Raw genomic sequence first — 15,699 nt, forward strand, 5'->3', positions numbered from 1 at the left:
GTGCAGCCCTTTTCCCCACCCGCTCTGTCACACAACAGGTAAAGTTTGTGGCATCAGGAGAAACTAATTTTTTTTATTGACAAGGCTGCAATTTAGGCAAATTAAACGCAGCACCACATTTATTGTGACGGTTTATTGTGCAGCCAACGGTGACCGGTCTGAAACCATAGCCTCACTGTGCTTGTGAACCCGGTTTAATCACAACTCAAGTCTATATAATTGCACAAGGAGTCTGTATGCGTGTCTATGGGTATCCGTATATAAGTACTGGCCGTTTCTCTGTTAGTACCTATGTTTCACTATACAAGTCTATGGGTCTCTATGCAAGTCAAAGGAACTGGCTGCACTTGAGAATTCGGTTTAAGCAAAGCCAGTGGCCGAAACCCGGATTATAACCCAGGGGTCACAGCGGTGCCGGCTCAGCACTCTGACCTCTGAGCCACCCGGTGACCTCTACTCAATGATAAAAAACCCAGGCACAGGGAGGTGGGGCGGTGATGTCGGTTTAGGGGGGGGGGGGTCATGCGCGACGTGGCGGACGTGACTGCAAAAATCACACCGCGGGCGAACGCAGCGAGCGAGTGATCAGGTTCCAAACAATTTCCATAACGCAATTACTGCGGCCGTCGATGCGTGAACAGCATTAAGAATCGCAGCCGTCATCGCAAACCTCGGAGGCTGGAGCACCCCCCCCGCTTCCTAGCTCGCTGCTGCAGCACTTTAGAGAATTCAGAGTAACGCAGCGGTCTGGAAGATCGATAAACCAGCACTCACGGATTCACGACAGTCACTCGCTCACCGGCGGCCGTCAGTCGCCGACTTATCACTCTGCTATCGCTACTACCACGGCCACTGTTCCCGTGGAACTTCCCACATTGATTCCTCCTCCTCCACGCATGTTGAGGACTCGGTCTGCCTGGCTGTTTCATCTCATCCGCACTGTGTTCTACCACCACCACAATGCAGGTCCCAACAACTCATTCAACGCACGCACGCACGCACCCACCACACTTCAGGTCACATCGCTTCTCTGTTTGCGTCTCCCCCCACGCACGACTCCACTTTGAAATTCCCTCCTCTCATCGTCTCTTTTCGCCCCCAAGATCTCATTTCCAGAGAAACGTCAACTCGTATGTTACAACTTTAAGTGCCGTTTGTTGCTGTCCGCTGCAAACGTTGAGCCTTGTTGTGCCTCATGCTCGGCGAACGAAAGAGACGCAGTTTGTGGCATCGAGAGCCGAATCTTCGCGCCAGGGCCCGTGCCAACGACGCGACATCGGCACCCACTGCAGCCGCCACCGTCATCGTCGTGACGGTGATCACGCTCAACGACGCAATAAGACGTCGCATGTCCGGCCGCCACATATCCCGCCCCGACCAAACAACCGCGCGCACCCAGCACAGTATTTGCGCACGGACGCAACCGTCGTTCTCCTCGGATGTTCACAGAGTCGATCGTTTCACACGCGCCCCCCAACCTCCTCGCGTACGTTCGGACAATCTGTTCTCAAAGTCACAGTCAAGCCACCGTCACGCGTTAATAAGCAACGCGGGACTTCTGTCCAGCAAGCTATGCGTGTACGTGCTTAACAGTGCAACTGTCATCTTTACCGAAGCTAACATACCCGACCTGTTCTCTTATCCGCTGATGTCCCCAGCGAGTCGGATTATGCGATGTTGCACGTCGATCGTGGTCATTGTCAGATCGGCTCTACGCTGCCGGAAAAGCTTGCTCACGACTCGCGATTACTCCACGCATTGTGTGTTCAAGGTGTCATTTAATTACAATTACATTTAAAATTGTGCCGAGACGGAATACATTACCGCTTCGGAACACTCACGCGGTGGCAAGTGCATCACTCCATGTCACAGAACAAACCCGGCGAAGGTGACATCACAGAACTAGAACCCAAGTAGCTCCGTCAACAAAACATCTTTGGCCACACCAGGGGCGCGGGTGTTTACACGCCCTGCGAAGTGCGCACGTCACACGTCACTCACACCGCACGTCAATTAAGACCGACGGTCATTCTCCGAAATTACATTTCGCACGATAGGGGTGGTGGTGGTGGGGAGAGGGGGCAGCACTTTCCCACCTCGTTCCGCCACACGAAAGTAACGTTCCTTGGGCGAGTAAACCCAACATTTTAATCCTCAAAGAGCTAGAACATCGTCAAATTAAGTGCGGAACCAAAGTTAAACTTGCTTGTTTCCTGTGCATTGTCGACTTTGGCCAAGGCCATCGAGCCGCTGCACTCGATCACCCGGTTTAATCGTGGGCGGCTGAAACGCAGATTTCCAAAGCAGCATTTCAGCGGTGCTGGCCGAGTGGCCAAGGCACGGCGATTATGAATCCCCCGTCCCAGCAACACGGCAAACTATACACCATTTTTGTAACTATTTTTTATTTTAGCAGGTAAGGCCCACTGAGCTAAATAGCTCTTGTTCAAAAGTGAACTGGCCACTAATGATAGCGCAACAAAGCGGCTCATCACGTGGAAATTTACAGCAGCCAAATACTCTTAAAAGCATGTCGATTCTAAATGTGGAGGGAAAAACAGGACCCGGAGAAAAATCCACACGACCACGGGAACAACACGCAAACTCCAAATAAACAGCAGGCATCAGGGACGCGATCGAACCCACGACCTCCTGTATACCGGGCGAGGGCGTTAACAGCTCGCCACCGTGGCACCCAACCAAGGTGGGCCCATTAGCATTCTGCATCACTACTGTGGTTGTCAAGATCTCAGCCACAGCTAGGATACAGCTCCACCGCCACCCAGTGGTGATTCTTTGAGAGGCCTTGGCAGGGGGGGGGGGGCGGCGGCGGGGGGATGGGGTCAATGCCCCCCATAAAACGAATGGCAGTGTCCCTCTGCATGTACCTCCCCGATACCGAACCCTTCCACCATAATTCAGTTCGCAGCTCCGACCGTGACTGGGTACGTGCTCCAGTTAACAAGTGAAACGGAACATCGAGGTGCAACGTTGTTCGACTTCGCCAACGCCATTTCCCCGCAGCAGTCACGGAACTGACAGCAGGCCTCCGACGTCACAGTTTCATCCGTCTCAAAGGAGATCCGCGCTACAAGTGTCAACAACGTAGGTCATTGACAAAACGGAACAAAACACTGAAAAGTGCACAAAGGAAAGGAAGGGGATTTGAGAGCAGACGCCGGTAAATGAAGGTCATTCAAACGCTCGGGCAGGACACGTCATGACCCAGAAGGGATGGTGGCAGCGGTCAAGACCAACGATGGAGTGGCGGGCCAAGGAATGGAACGTAACCGAGAGAGAACGTCCACCCAGGGGACGGAGCGACGAAATTAGCTGTCGCGCGCGGGTCCCGGGCGAATCGTTAAATCGATACGATCGCGAGAGGTGGCGATGACCTGGACAGGCCCTCGCGCAGCCGTGCACTGACGAAGGCCGACGACGATTAGGAATATCGCAGAGTCATCATCGCTATCGCCAGCAGTCATGAGCCGGATGGGGTGGTGCCGCGCCCCCACCCCCTTCCACAAGCATTACACGAAACCCTCCCCCCCACCCCCACTTATTAGCCGAGTTCCAAAATCTCCACGACGGCACAGCAGAGCCATCTTCGTCACCGCCACCATCATCATCAGCCATCGCCAGCATCGTCAGCACTGTGCGCGGGCCGTCACGTGCAGGCGGTGCCGCCCACGCGCACGGCGGAGCGGAGGTGGCAGCGGTAGGCGGAGCTGAGGCCCGTCATCCAGAACTTGAGCAGCTTCACGTTGTCCTCGTCGGCCGCCCCCAGCACGGCGAGCAGGCGGTGCGTGTCCTCGCGCGAGCGGTTCTCCACCTTGGTGAACTTGAACAGCACCTTCACCTTGCTGCACGGTGGGGGGGGGGGGGGGCAGGGGGACCAGGGACGGAGGGACGGACGGTTGGGTCAAGAGGCAACGGATTGGAGGGTCGCGGGGTAGCGCCGGTCGTGGTACAAAATTTCATAATCAGAATATTTATTTATACCGGGGAAATCCAGCTTACGATGCAGGATACCGCATCTAAGCTGGACCCAAAGAGTGATCAACATCGGAATTAGGAAAAGGTTGCACGTAGAAGAAGACCCGTCGATGCAGGCAGTGATGGGAAGGAAAGTGGCACTCTTTGGACACATGGAGGATGGGCAATAACAGCAAAATTAAAAGTGTGTTCTTAGCTCTTTCGGTAAAGTCACGTTGAAGGGACTTTACCGAAAGAGCTAAGAATATGAATTACTGCAGTTACGAAAGCTTTAAATCAAAATTTAAAATTGTGTTGTTCACAAAAATTGAAGGCAACGGAAAGAGAGAAAGGCATGCGAGGGAATGGTTTGACGACATGGGATATTGGTGCCAGAACGATGTGGCATATTGGCAAAAGACAAGAGGAAACAAATCACGGAATGTGCAGTGGAAACGTACAGGCTATCTGTGCCCATGGATCGCGATGATGATGATAATGATGACGATAAAGCTTTTTCTCACAGATGTCCAGTAGGGGCAGGTCAGAACGTTATAACAAACAATAGGGGTGCCACGGTGGCGAGATCTTATCTCCTTCGCCTGGTGTGCAGGTCGTGGGTTCGATCCCGACCCTGACGACTGCTGTATATTTGGAGTTTACAGTGAGTGCTCATAATCTCAGCTTGTTACCTGTATAAAAGGTACCTGTCCACGGAAGCAATCAATCAATCAGATTCCAAACTCTCCATGATGGCCAAGACCAAAGAGCTCTCCAAGGATGTCAGGGACAAGATTGTAGACCTACACAAGGCTGGAATGGGCTACAAGACCATTGCCAAGCAGCTTGGTGAGAAGGTGACAACAGTTGGTGCGATAATTCGCAAATGGAAGAAACTGTCAATCTCCCTCGGCCTGGGGCTCCATGCAAGATCTCACCTCGTGGAGTTGCAATGATCATGAGAACGGTGAGGAATTAGCCCAGAACTACAATTGGTAACACACTACGCCGTGAAGGACTGAAATCCTGCAGTGCCCGCAAGGTCCCCCTGCTCAAGAAAGCACATATACATGCCCGTCTGAAGTTTGCCAATGAACATCTGAATGATTCAGAGGACAACTGGGTGAAAGTGTTGTGATCAGATGAGACCAAAATGGAGCACTTTGGCATCAACTCAACTCACCGTGTTTGGAGGAGGAGGAATGCTGCCTATGACCCCTAGAACACCATCTCCACCGTCAAACATGGAGGTGGAAACATTATGCTTTGGGGGTGTATTTCTGCTAAGGGGACAGGACAACTTCACCGCATCAAAGGGACAATGGACGGGGCCATGTACCGTCAAATCTTGGGTGAGAACCTCCTTCCCTCAGCCAGGGCATTGAAAATGGGTCGTGGATGGGTATTCCAGCATGACAATGACCCAAAACACACGGCCAAGGCAACAAAGGAGTGGTTCAAGAAGAAGCACATTAAGGTCCTGGAGTGGCCTAGCCAGTCTCCAGACCTTAATCCCATAGAATATCTGTGGAGGGAGCTGAAGGTTCGAGTTGCCAAACGTCAGCCTCGAAACTTTAATGACTTGGAGAAGATCTGCAAAGAGGAGTGGGACAAAATCCCTCCTGAGATGTGTGCAAACCTGGTGGCCAACTACAAGAAACGTCTGACCTCTGTGATTGCCAATAAGGGTTTTGCCACCAAGTACTAAGTCATGTTTTGCAGAGGGGTCAAATACGTATTTCCTTCATTAAAATGCAAATCAATTTCTAACATTTTTGACGTGCGATTTTATGGATTTTTTTGTTGTTATTCTGTCTCTCACTGTTCAAATAAACCTACCATTAAAATTATAGACTGATAATTTCTTTGTCAGTGGGCAAACGTACAAAATCAGCAGGGGATCAAATACTTTTTTCCCCTCACTGTACATGTTCTCCCTGTGGTCACGTGGATTTTTCTCCAGGTCCTCTGGTTTTCCCCTTTACATTTACAACCCTGCATTTAGAGTATTTGGCTGCTGTAAATGTCCACGTGGTGAGCCACTTCGTTGAGCTATCACTTGTGGCCAAGTCGCTTCTGAAAAAGAGCTACACAGCTCAGTGGGCCTTACCTGGTAAAGTAAAAAAAAAAAAATGTTTAATAGAAAAAAAACACGACAGGAGTGCAAATTACAGGCAAGGCAAACAAATCACGCAAAGAAATATAAATACGACGGGACGTATTTGAGAAGCGGCGGTTCTCTGCACGTGGGCCGTGTGGTTCCACCTCTGCCCCCCCCCCCACCCTCGTGCATTGATGGGGAAGGCGCAGGCTGTGGCACGGCTAGCGCACAGGAACGTTAATTGTTTTCATGCGCGCGCGGGAAACACTGGCACCACACACGTTTTGCGCCGACAAATACACCAGAGTGCGCAACGTGAAACAAACGGCCTTACTGGCGCTGCGCTGACTTAAAGAGGCATCGGGCACGTGATGTGCGAAAGAGTTTCAACATACGTACAGTGCATACACACATCTCCGTGTATTGTGACCTTAGTAACATGAAGAAGAAGGGGGGGGGGGGGGGGGGGGACACATCCGGGCAGGGTGGCACGGGGACCAGTAGTCTTGATTGGGCGCCAGCAAATTAAATCACCGATTTCATTTTTGCAATTTAGTTGCTCAATGCCACTGCTGGCGGAAGGGCCTACGCACAAGAGAGAGCTCTAAGGAGCTCCTCTTAGAGGGTACACTGTGGCCTCCTCATCCACGGGGTGGGAGTGCCCACTCTTTACGGCACCACACACAACTGCCAATCGACGAGGGGTGCACCCATTTATATAGCTGGGTGTATAATAAATGGGGGGGGGGGGGGTGATGAAGGGTGGGGATAATGATGCAGAAACCTGCATCATTATTTTAACTACGGCCCCCGTGAGATCGGAGCGGAGACCTTTGGATTGCACAAATCCGGCGTGTCGACCTTTACCCTCCGGCAGCGTCCGGCGCGATTGGCGGTGCACGGTAGCAATCCACCGCTCTGGAAGGGAATGGTTGGTTTCGGTTTCTTGCTGGTGGATTGTGTAGGCCGCGAGGTGGCCAGGGGGATGCAGCTACCACAGCGGATTGTTGTGAACCTATCAGCGCGGAGCCTCGGGTGTTATTGCCTCGTACACGGGTTTCCCAGTTTCCTCCCGTGACGAGCAAAATGTTCCCGGACAGGAAACTAATTCCCACGACTACGCCTTTCACTACTACAGGACGAGTGAGGTCGTCACGATGATGACGCAGCAGCACCGTTGATGCGAACGTAATTTTGAATCCGGCGTCAATTTCGCACCGTTTCCCCCCCACGTGGGGTCCACATCGGCGAAGGCTCGTTCCCGTGGGGATGGCGTTCCTCCCGACAGCTTTCTCGCGTTCAGCGTGAAGCCGCAAATTAATTTTGCCCAACGGGAGACTCGGCGACGTGACTGGAGTCGCGTGACGTGCGGTGGTGGCGCTCGACGGATGTGGTGGGGGTGGTGAGCAGCGGCAGCAGCAGCTAGCAAATGCGTTTTGCGACGCAAGCTGCAGGAGATGCCCTCGCGTGTTATTTTTGACACGGCGATGCGTATTTCATTTCACACACAGAACGCGCCGTGTCTTTTTTGTCGGTGACGTATTTGGATCAAATTAAGTCACGGTACGAAACGAGGTCGTCGAGGTTCGTGCGGTGGACTCAATTCCTGGGCCGTGGCCGGTCCACGGACCGTGGGTTCCCCCATCCCTGGGACACAGTGGCTAGGAGATGTTAACTACCTCGCCTGGTATACAGCAGGTCGTGGGTTCGATCCCGACCTTGACGCGTATAAATTTGGAGTTTGCATGTCTCTCTCCCCGTGGATTTTTCTCCGGGTCCTGCAGTTTTTTTTTCCCTCCGCATTCAGAATCAACGCGCACTTAGAGCATTTGGCTGCCGCTATAAAGTTCCACGTGGCGACAAGCCAGTTTGTTGAGCTATGAATTGCGATAGCCAGCTCGCTTCGGAAATAGAGCTACATAACTCGGTGGGCATTACACCTGGAAAAATAACAAAAAATAGTTTTAGTTTAAAACCGCACGGGGGCGCGTCGGGGAACGGCTCGTGGTGGCTCGCCGGCGATGTGAACCGCACGCGGCAACTCACTTCATCCACTCCTCCTTGAGACACTGCACACACTGCTCCACCACGGAGAGAGAGAGGCTCTCGTTGGCCAGCGCCGCCTCCAGTCGGTTGAGTATCGTGGGGCCTGGAGTCGCAGGGGGTTGGGGTTTGGTGGGGGTGGGGGGGGTTTGGGTGGTTTAGGGAGAGAGAATGCATCGCTCATGACGAGGCCACTGTGCCGGAGGCGAGATGCACCGCCTGTAATAAAACTACGTTCAGATCAAATGAGAACGATGCGGCGAATCAGAGAGCGATCGAGTGAGCGGCTCAGTGACTTGTTGAGAAAGGCAGTGAGTGAGTGAGTGGGCGAGTGGGCGGGTTGGTTAAGTTGATGCGTTGAGTGGGTGAACGAGTGGATGAATAAGTGGGTGATCGAGCGATGAAACAAGTTAATGATTAAACAAGCAAGTGGATGGTTTGGTGAGCGAGCGGGTAGGTGATTGAATTCGCGTACAAGTGACTGGGTGAGCCAGCGAGTGAGTGAGCGAGTGAGTAACCGATCGAGTGGGTGTACGGGCGCGGTCCTCACCTCTGTCGGAGGTGGCGGGCGATCCGGAGCTGAGCGAGAACTCGTACTTGAGGAGGGGGTCGTGCTCCAGCGCCGAGAGGTCGGGGTAAACACGCCGTAGCGCGGGGCCGCGCGCCTCCACCAGCACGTAGAACTCTGCAGGACGTACGCACGCACGCACGTACACATACGTACACACGCACGCACAAATGCACACACGCACATGCTCGTACAGGTCAGTCCATTGATCGACTAAAAATGTGGACGATTACTCAGGCTCCCCTAGACGCGCAGTGAGATGATGTCACTACAACATATGACGTGTAACGTTGTGAGATGACATCACACGTGATGACGTCATGGCCTTGGCCAAAAACGTGTGATCCGTTATCGCTCGTATTCTTATCTTCTGCTACAGTTGTTATTGTTATTTTGTGTGTGCGTGCGTGCGTGCGTACCGGAGACGGCCACGTGAGGAGGCAGCGCCACTCCTGGAAGGAGACCTAGGAAGTTGCAGTGGTAGGATTCCTTGTACTCCTCGCTGTGCGCAATGATCCGCACACAGCCCACAGGCAGCATCGTCTGTGGGCACGCAACGCACGCACACACACACACGCCGAGTCTCGTCAGACGACTTACCGCGCTCGCTGGGCTGCGCGCGTGGAATCGGACTCTCTCAATTCACGCCGACTGGACGGACAAGGGTGGACAAGGCAACGCAAGGCGAGACAGAAAAAATGAGAAACAAGCCGCAGACGAGACTACAAAAACGGGTTAGAGGTTATCGAACTGTGATCCTCGAATCTTGACAAACCATATAATTGCTGGGGGAATGAAGCATCACGCAAGTAATTGTCTCTGCAACAGTCACTGTGCACACACAAGTACAAAGACCCCCCCCAGTATATCCTTAACAGTCTTTTGGGGCAAGTCCTGTTAACGAGGACCTATGAAGGCCGGCACGGCACACGAGGGGGTGGGTGGCCAGCACCACGCCCGACCGATTTTGTCTCCCTAGTGGCGATGTTTACGCACCGCACCAGGTACGCATTTGAGGCTGAGTCGACCTCGGGGAGGCCCAAGACCCGTTCAGATAATCGTCACCGGGTGTTGGCCGTGAGCGGGAATCGAATTCGGGTCGCCGGGTTCGTAGCGCAGCGTGCTAACCGCTACACTACTGCTCCCCACACAAGTACATACACGCATGCACACGTACCCGCTTTGGCGCCGGAAACCTGACATCAAACCCGGGGATCTCAGCGGTTCCTACACAGTGTATCTAACCTCCGGGTCACCCGTTGTATGTGTGTTGAACTTTTTCCGCAGCATATGTAGCCAACCGTGTTCATCGGCGGCAACTTGTACACGTCTCGCAGTACTTCTAGTTTAAACGACGCGCCTGGACACCACGGTACCTTGAGCACGTCGAAGGCCGATTGCATCATTCTTCTGTCGTCGGCCTGCCACACCACCTGGTTCCCCATGAGCACGTGCCACGCCAGCACACGGAACCAGGCCGGCCCCAACACCTGCAGGCAAACGCCACTTATTACGCCTCTTCTCCACTGCCGCATCGAACCCGAGCCAGGGCAGGGCCTTTTGTGTACGTTGAACTTCTTTAGCACCGTACATAGCCAACCATGCTAATCAGGTGCAGAGAAGGACAAATAAACACAAAAAATGGCCTTCACGGTACAGGTCGTGACCTCCACTGGCTATTTTTTGTTCTGTTTTCTCCATTGGCTTCGGGGCAAGCAGGGTCAGGGGCGAGGCTAATGACACGTCTCTCCACGCATCTCAACTTGGCAGGTTGTGCACGACGTCAGAATCAGAATCTTTATTTGTATGTATGTATGTATGTTGAACTTCTTTCGCATCGTACACGGCCAACTGTGCTAATTGGAGGTGCGGGGGAAGGATAATAAATAACCATAAAAAATCAGTTCTGAAGAAATTCGTTTTCAATCTAAGTTGCAGTGGCACAGCTCAGCTTCTGCAGTGGAAAAACAAGCTGGTGCCTCCTGACACGGCCCAAACCCGGCTCGGTTGCCGAGTGGGGGAAAAAAAAAAAAGGAGCAACAATCTTTTCCACTGACTCACGATCCGCCCCACCCCCTACCGTGCTCACCTGGCGCAGGTGGCGCAGGGAGTGGAATACGGGCGCGTCGCACCACGTCTCTCTCCCTCCGCTGCTCCCCCACGCTCCTCCGTCCCCCACCGCGGAGTGCGAGGCGCCGTCGGCGCCGTCGGCGGGAGCGGGCGGCGAAGTCGACTCGGCTCCTTCCGAACCGGAAGCCGCGTCCTGCCTCAGCCGCGCCTCCTCTTCGCGTTCTTCAGCGGTCGTACGCGCAGGGGGATCGGGTGGGCAGCGCAAGCAGTAGTGATAATAATAATAATGATGATGACAATTCCATTTACCTACGAAGGTGTTAATGATGTTAATGGTTCCAGCTGGAATGATTAGTCGATTAAGTTGACCAATTGACTTATAATAACAACCTATATTTTATCAAGCTCACGAGTTTTGATAAAATATAAGCACAATAGAAAGCTGATAACTGTGACTGTTGTTTTGGAGTCTTTTACCTTAATTTCATGTTCTCGCTACCAGCGTCATGTCATGAGACAAAGTATCCAAACAGATCTCTCAACTGCAGTGGACCACTTCACGTCCCAATCCAAGCGGACCTCACAGGGCTACCACTGAGATAATTTCAAGTGAGCAGTGGTCTTGGTTACCAAAAATGTTGAGAACAACTCTCTGAAAGTAAATTATTTAGCTCAATTCCTTAGAACCCAGGAGTAACTCGGCGCTTTTGGCGAGTTACCGGCACGTTGCTCCATCTCCACAAGGGTGTCCTCCGTGGGGGCGCCCTCCAGAAGCTTCTCAGTAAGACGGCTCCCACAAGCCTTCAGTAGCCTGGGTCACGTGACCCACAGATAGCGTAGAGGGGCGGCAGAAATAGGACGGCAGGGCAGGGGCGTTAAGAGGAGATGGTAGGCAAAAGTTGGAGGGGTAAGGGTTGGAGGGTTGATGGAGCAGTATGTATGTTGTATGTTGAATTTATTTCACACCGTATCTAGCCAACCGTGCTAATCGTAGATATAATATGTAACAGGGTAGGGGAAGAGACAGGAACAGGACAATGATGACGATAGTGATAGTGATGATGATGAGGGCAGCCGGTACCAGGCAAAGGATGTGTGCAGATGAGCCCAGAGGTCTTCATCGGCGGTGAGGGAGAGGAGGGAGCGTGCGGCGCTGCCGTTGCGCTGGTGGAGGTAGGAGCCCGGCGTGAACGCCGTGTTGATGCGCAGCGCTCGCTGGGGACATTCGGCCTGCTCCGAGTCAAACACCTGCACGGCGACGCAGGGCAACGCTCAACAACCGTGCTTATTATTATTACTTTCTCTAGACTCTTTTTTTTCAGGAGGGTACTGCTGAGTGTATTACAGTTAAGGCCTATGAATGCTGTGTTTAGTTTGTTGTCCTTCCCTGCACCTCCGATTTGCACATGCATACATACAACACAAAGATCCCCACGTAACTTTAACAGACTGTTGGGGCAAGTGCTGTTAGTGAGCACATATGAAGATGGGCACGGCACACGAGGTTAGTGGGTGACCAGCACCAAGCCTGGCAACATACATACAACAACCGCCATTCGCCACTAAGTGGCGGTGACGTCACCACGGCGCTTGTGCCAGGCTATGTGCACGTTAAGGCCATGTGAAGTGTTGAATGCCCACTGGCAGGAGGTCACCGGGCAGACCTAGGTGCCATGGGTCGACCGACTGACATGACTGGCCAATGCACCACCTGTGCCCCCTACTCTGCCAACTTGCTGTATTTTAGCCGCCCGATGCTCCGCTCGTTTTTGCGAGCGTCGCATACATACACGCGAGCGTACACACTTTATCATATACCCCCCCTCCCCCCGTTCCGTCACTGCTGGTCGCCCCACCCTCATGGCCTTGCTTTGCAGGTCGTCGATGAAGGCCTTGAGCTTGGCGAGCAGGAAGGGCCAGGAGTTGATGAGGTAGATGCGGTCCATGGTGACCACGATGAAGCTGTACCAGCGTTGGAAGCCGCGCGCCAGGCTGTCCTTGATGAAGAACGTGTGGCTGAACACGTAGCCCTGCTGCTCGTCGCCAAAGAGGATGGGGCCCTCGCGACCCGGACACACCTGCGATGGTCGCAAAGACAGCAGCGACAGAGGCGTCGTGAGCCACCTTCTGACTCACTGCTGGATGAAGGCCTCACCCTTCGGCGTACCTGGAGTAGCAGAAGCAAATACAAACAATACGTTTTGACGATACGTCATCACGAGACACGATCTATCCGTCGCTGGATGACGGCCTCCTCCTCAGCGTACCTTCGCTGGTCTGTCCACTGCTGCATAAACTGTCCCCCTTCATCAAGGTAATTCTCATCGTGAACCATGGTCTATATATAGAGCTAAATTAAGGCCCTCGGAAGCCACCACAATCCCTCGTGGCCAGGCCTCGCCACAATCCGTCCCGCTCCTGGGCACAACCCGACCACACCCTGATCCTACGACTCCACCCTGACAGCACCGTGACTCCACCGTGATCCTACAGTGATCCCACTGTGACTCAACTCTGATCTCACCATGACCTCCACCCCATTCCCCCACGCTCCCCGTGACCCCACCGTGACCCCTCACTGACCTCGCAGCTGAGGCTGCGCACGCAGGCCTGGCGAACGATGCTGAACACCTCGGAGCGCGCCGGGTGCTGGTGGCTCACGTAGCTGATGTTCGCCTCGCGGTCGCGACTCACAAAGCCGGGGTGGCCCGCGGCCAGCGAGCGGCAGCCCTGGGGAGTCAACGTGGGGGGGGGGGGGGGGGGTGGGGTCAGAAGGGTGAGCATGGGGGGCCGTCAGAATTCAGGGGACATCGGGGTCGTCGTGAGGGGGTCACGGTGGTAAGTGGAGAGGGTTGCAGAAGTTGGAATGGGGTCACACCAGGGGTAGGCTTGGAGGAGGGTCTTAGAAAGGTCAGCACGGGGTTAGCACAGGGTTCAGTACAGGGGGATCACAGGGGTCGGAGGGGAAGGGGTCACAGGAGCCTTTAAAAATCGAAATATCGTGGTTGTAAAAGCTCAACAGAAACCGATCTGCCCATCCCACGACAGCCACACCTCGCACATTTCCGAGGTCATCGGGCCGTAGCTGGCACTGAGACCGGCGTCCGACTCGGAAAGGCTCGACGGGCGCGTGCCGCGACCCAGCCCCAACCCACGCTCCATCTCCACGCGGCCGTCGCCCCCATCGCCGCCGAGGTGGCAGCCAGACCCAGCCGCCGCAGCCGTCGCCATCGAATCTCGAGCGTCGACCGCTTCACTGCGAGACATCACGCGCGTCCCACCATCGCCCCCTCCTCCTCCTGCTCCCGCCGCTTCTCCTCCCGTCGGGCCAAGGTCTCCTCTGGCCGGCCCTGGGAGGCCACACGAGTCGGGGCCGCCCCCAGGGTGCGCCGAGTGCAGCGCCTGGGTGCAGAACAGCGTGCGGGGCCCGTGCAGCTCGCAAAAGTGGCACAGCGCCACGATGGCGTTCATTGCGAAGCACTGGTTGGGGTTTCTTTGCCGACCGGCGCTGATCACGACGACGAACGGTCGAACGAACCGATGGAGTCGGAGATGACGTGGGGTTCAAGTCGCTGTGCCCTAAGAGAGAGAGAGAGACACGCACACACAAGTAAGCTTCTTTCCCACTGGCACATACTGGCAGGCACAAGCTGGGGAGAATTAGCACCGGTGCTACGGACATCAACGATGGCCCTTGTGTAACTCTGTAGCCGTGAGACATCACCAGCACGGACCAGAAGTCGTCGCACTCAACCTGTTGATGTCCAAATGAGCACTGAAAAGCGGTGTACCACTGGAACCCTCAAGTCGATCGATACCAGAGAATGAGAAGACTGGCACAACCGTGCCGAGGCAGTGTGGGGGTCCGTCACAGTACAAGTGGGTCCCCCACGCTATTCACCGTGCCGAGTACTGCGTTGCGATGTCAGTAACACCGAGGACACAGCAATCAATGCGTCGTTTAAATACACCTTGGCTCGTTCATTGCTTCAGATGTCGGGCAAATCAGAGGTGCGAGTCTGGATTTCAGTCGCCTGTGATTGAGATTGAAAACTCATTTCCTTAGAACGACTTCCTATTTATCGCGGGTGGCCTCCGTACGGCGCGAAAGAAGTTACCAACGTACACACACACATCGGTTTTTTATATTCTTGGATCTTTCGGTAAAGTCACGTAGAAGGGAAATAATAAAAATAAAACGATAAAATTATCACGTTTCACATCGTTGTTGATGGCGAATCACAACGACGTCGTGTGCCCCCGTACCCTCTTGTTTAGTGGGGGTTCTCTCTACAGCGGCCTCGAGTGGACATCGAAAAAGAGCTTTTATAGCTAATAAAGAATTAGCTTTATAGCTCATCGGATTGCTCAAAGGACAAACATTCTGGCGCGAGCGAGAAAACTTGCGCGCGGTTGAAGCTCTCCTCCTCACACTTCTATCAGCACCGCCACAGTATTACAACGACTATCGGATTGTTACAATTGTTGCTGTTATAGTGTGGTGCCGTTGAGCGACGTCGTCGTGATACTGTTACGACTATAACTTGGCGAAGTTAAAATAGTTATCGTTGATGATATCATAAACTATTACCATTGCATATTCGATAGACTCACCATCACGCGCCAACGATGCCCCCACACAACACAGGATCACGTGATCTTACACCGCCCCCCCCCACCCGCCCCGTACCTTTATATTTTGCAGCGCTGATAAGGTTCAGAAGTGCGCTACTATTGGACAACTGGGGAGCACGTGACCAGTCTCCTACCTTCCCCCCACCCCCACCTGTTTATTTTTCCCAGTGAGGATAGGCACCCAGACCCCTCCCCGCACCCCCCCGGCCCCTCACCTCCCCGGCTCTCATCCCCCCCCGCCCCCCATCCCGCCTGAGACCAGCGCTGTGATTGGTAAACGCGGCACCCACGTGACCGGGTGAGCGTG

The 15,699-nt window shown here is 53.9% G+C and overlaps 1 protein-coding gene across 2 annotated transcripts; it reads right to left on the bottom strand.

The window, feature by feature from the left end:
- Positions 1-1,758: 1,758 nt before the first annotated feature.
- FLCN (folliculin) lies at positions 1,759-15,452 on the bottom strand. Of its 2 annotated transcripts, none has more exons than XM_032966939.2 (12): positions 15,372-15,452; positions 13,812-14,336; positions 13,341-13,487; positions 12,614-12,835; positions 11,839-12,005; positions 11,477-11,568; positions 10,777-10,979; positions 10,064-10,177; positions 9,107-9,230; positions 8,670-8,804; positions 8,123-8,225; positions 1,759-3,863 (listed from the first exon to the last, which is right to left on the bottom strand). In XM_032966939.2, the coding sequence occupies exons 2-12, from the start codon at positions 14,226-14,228 to the stop codon at positions 3,668-3,670; spliced, it is 1,920 nt and encodes a 639-aa protein (XP_032822830.2). In that variant the 5' UTR covers positions 14,229-14,336; positions 15,372-15,452; the 3' UTR covers positions 1,759-3,667. The 2 variants fall into 2 exon arrangements, with proteins under 2 accessions (XP_032822830.2, XP_032822831.2); XM_032966940.2 differs by having other exon boundaries at positions 15,349-15,393.
- Positions 15,453-15,699: the final 247 nt, after the last annotated feature.

The sequence above is a fragment of the Petromyzon marinus genome, chromosome 37, assembly GCF_048934315.1.
Source record: "Petromyzon marinus isolate PM22_M1 ecotype Great Lakes invasive population chromosome 37, UKy_Petmar_22M1.pri1.0, whole genome shotgun sequence".
Classification (NCBI taxonomy): domain Eukaryota; kingdom Metazoa; phylum Chordata; class Hyperoartia; order Petromyzontiformes; family Petromyzontidae; genus Petromyzon; species Petromyzon marinus.

Coding starts and splice junctions, on each gene's coding strand:
- FLCN (XM_032966939.2), bottom strand. CDS start 14,228: ATGAACGCCATCGTGGCGCTGTGCCACTTTTGCGAGCTGCACGGGCCC. Junction 12,836..13,340: donor TGCGCAGCCTCAGCTGCGAG/GTCAGTGAGGGG, acceptor CGACCATCGCAG/GTGTGTCCGGGTCGCGAGGG. Junction 12,006..12,613: donor TGCAAAGCAAGGCCATGAGG/GTGGGGCGACCA, acceptor GTCGCCGTGCAG/GTGTTTGACTCGGAGCAGGC.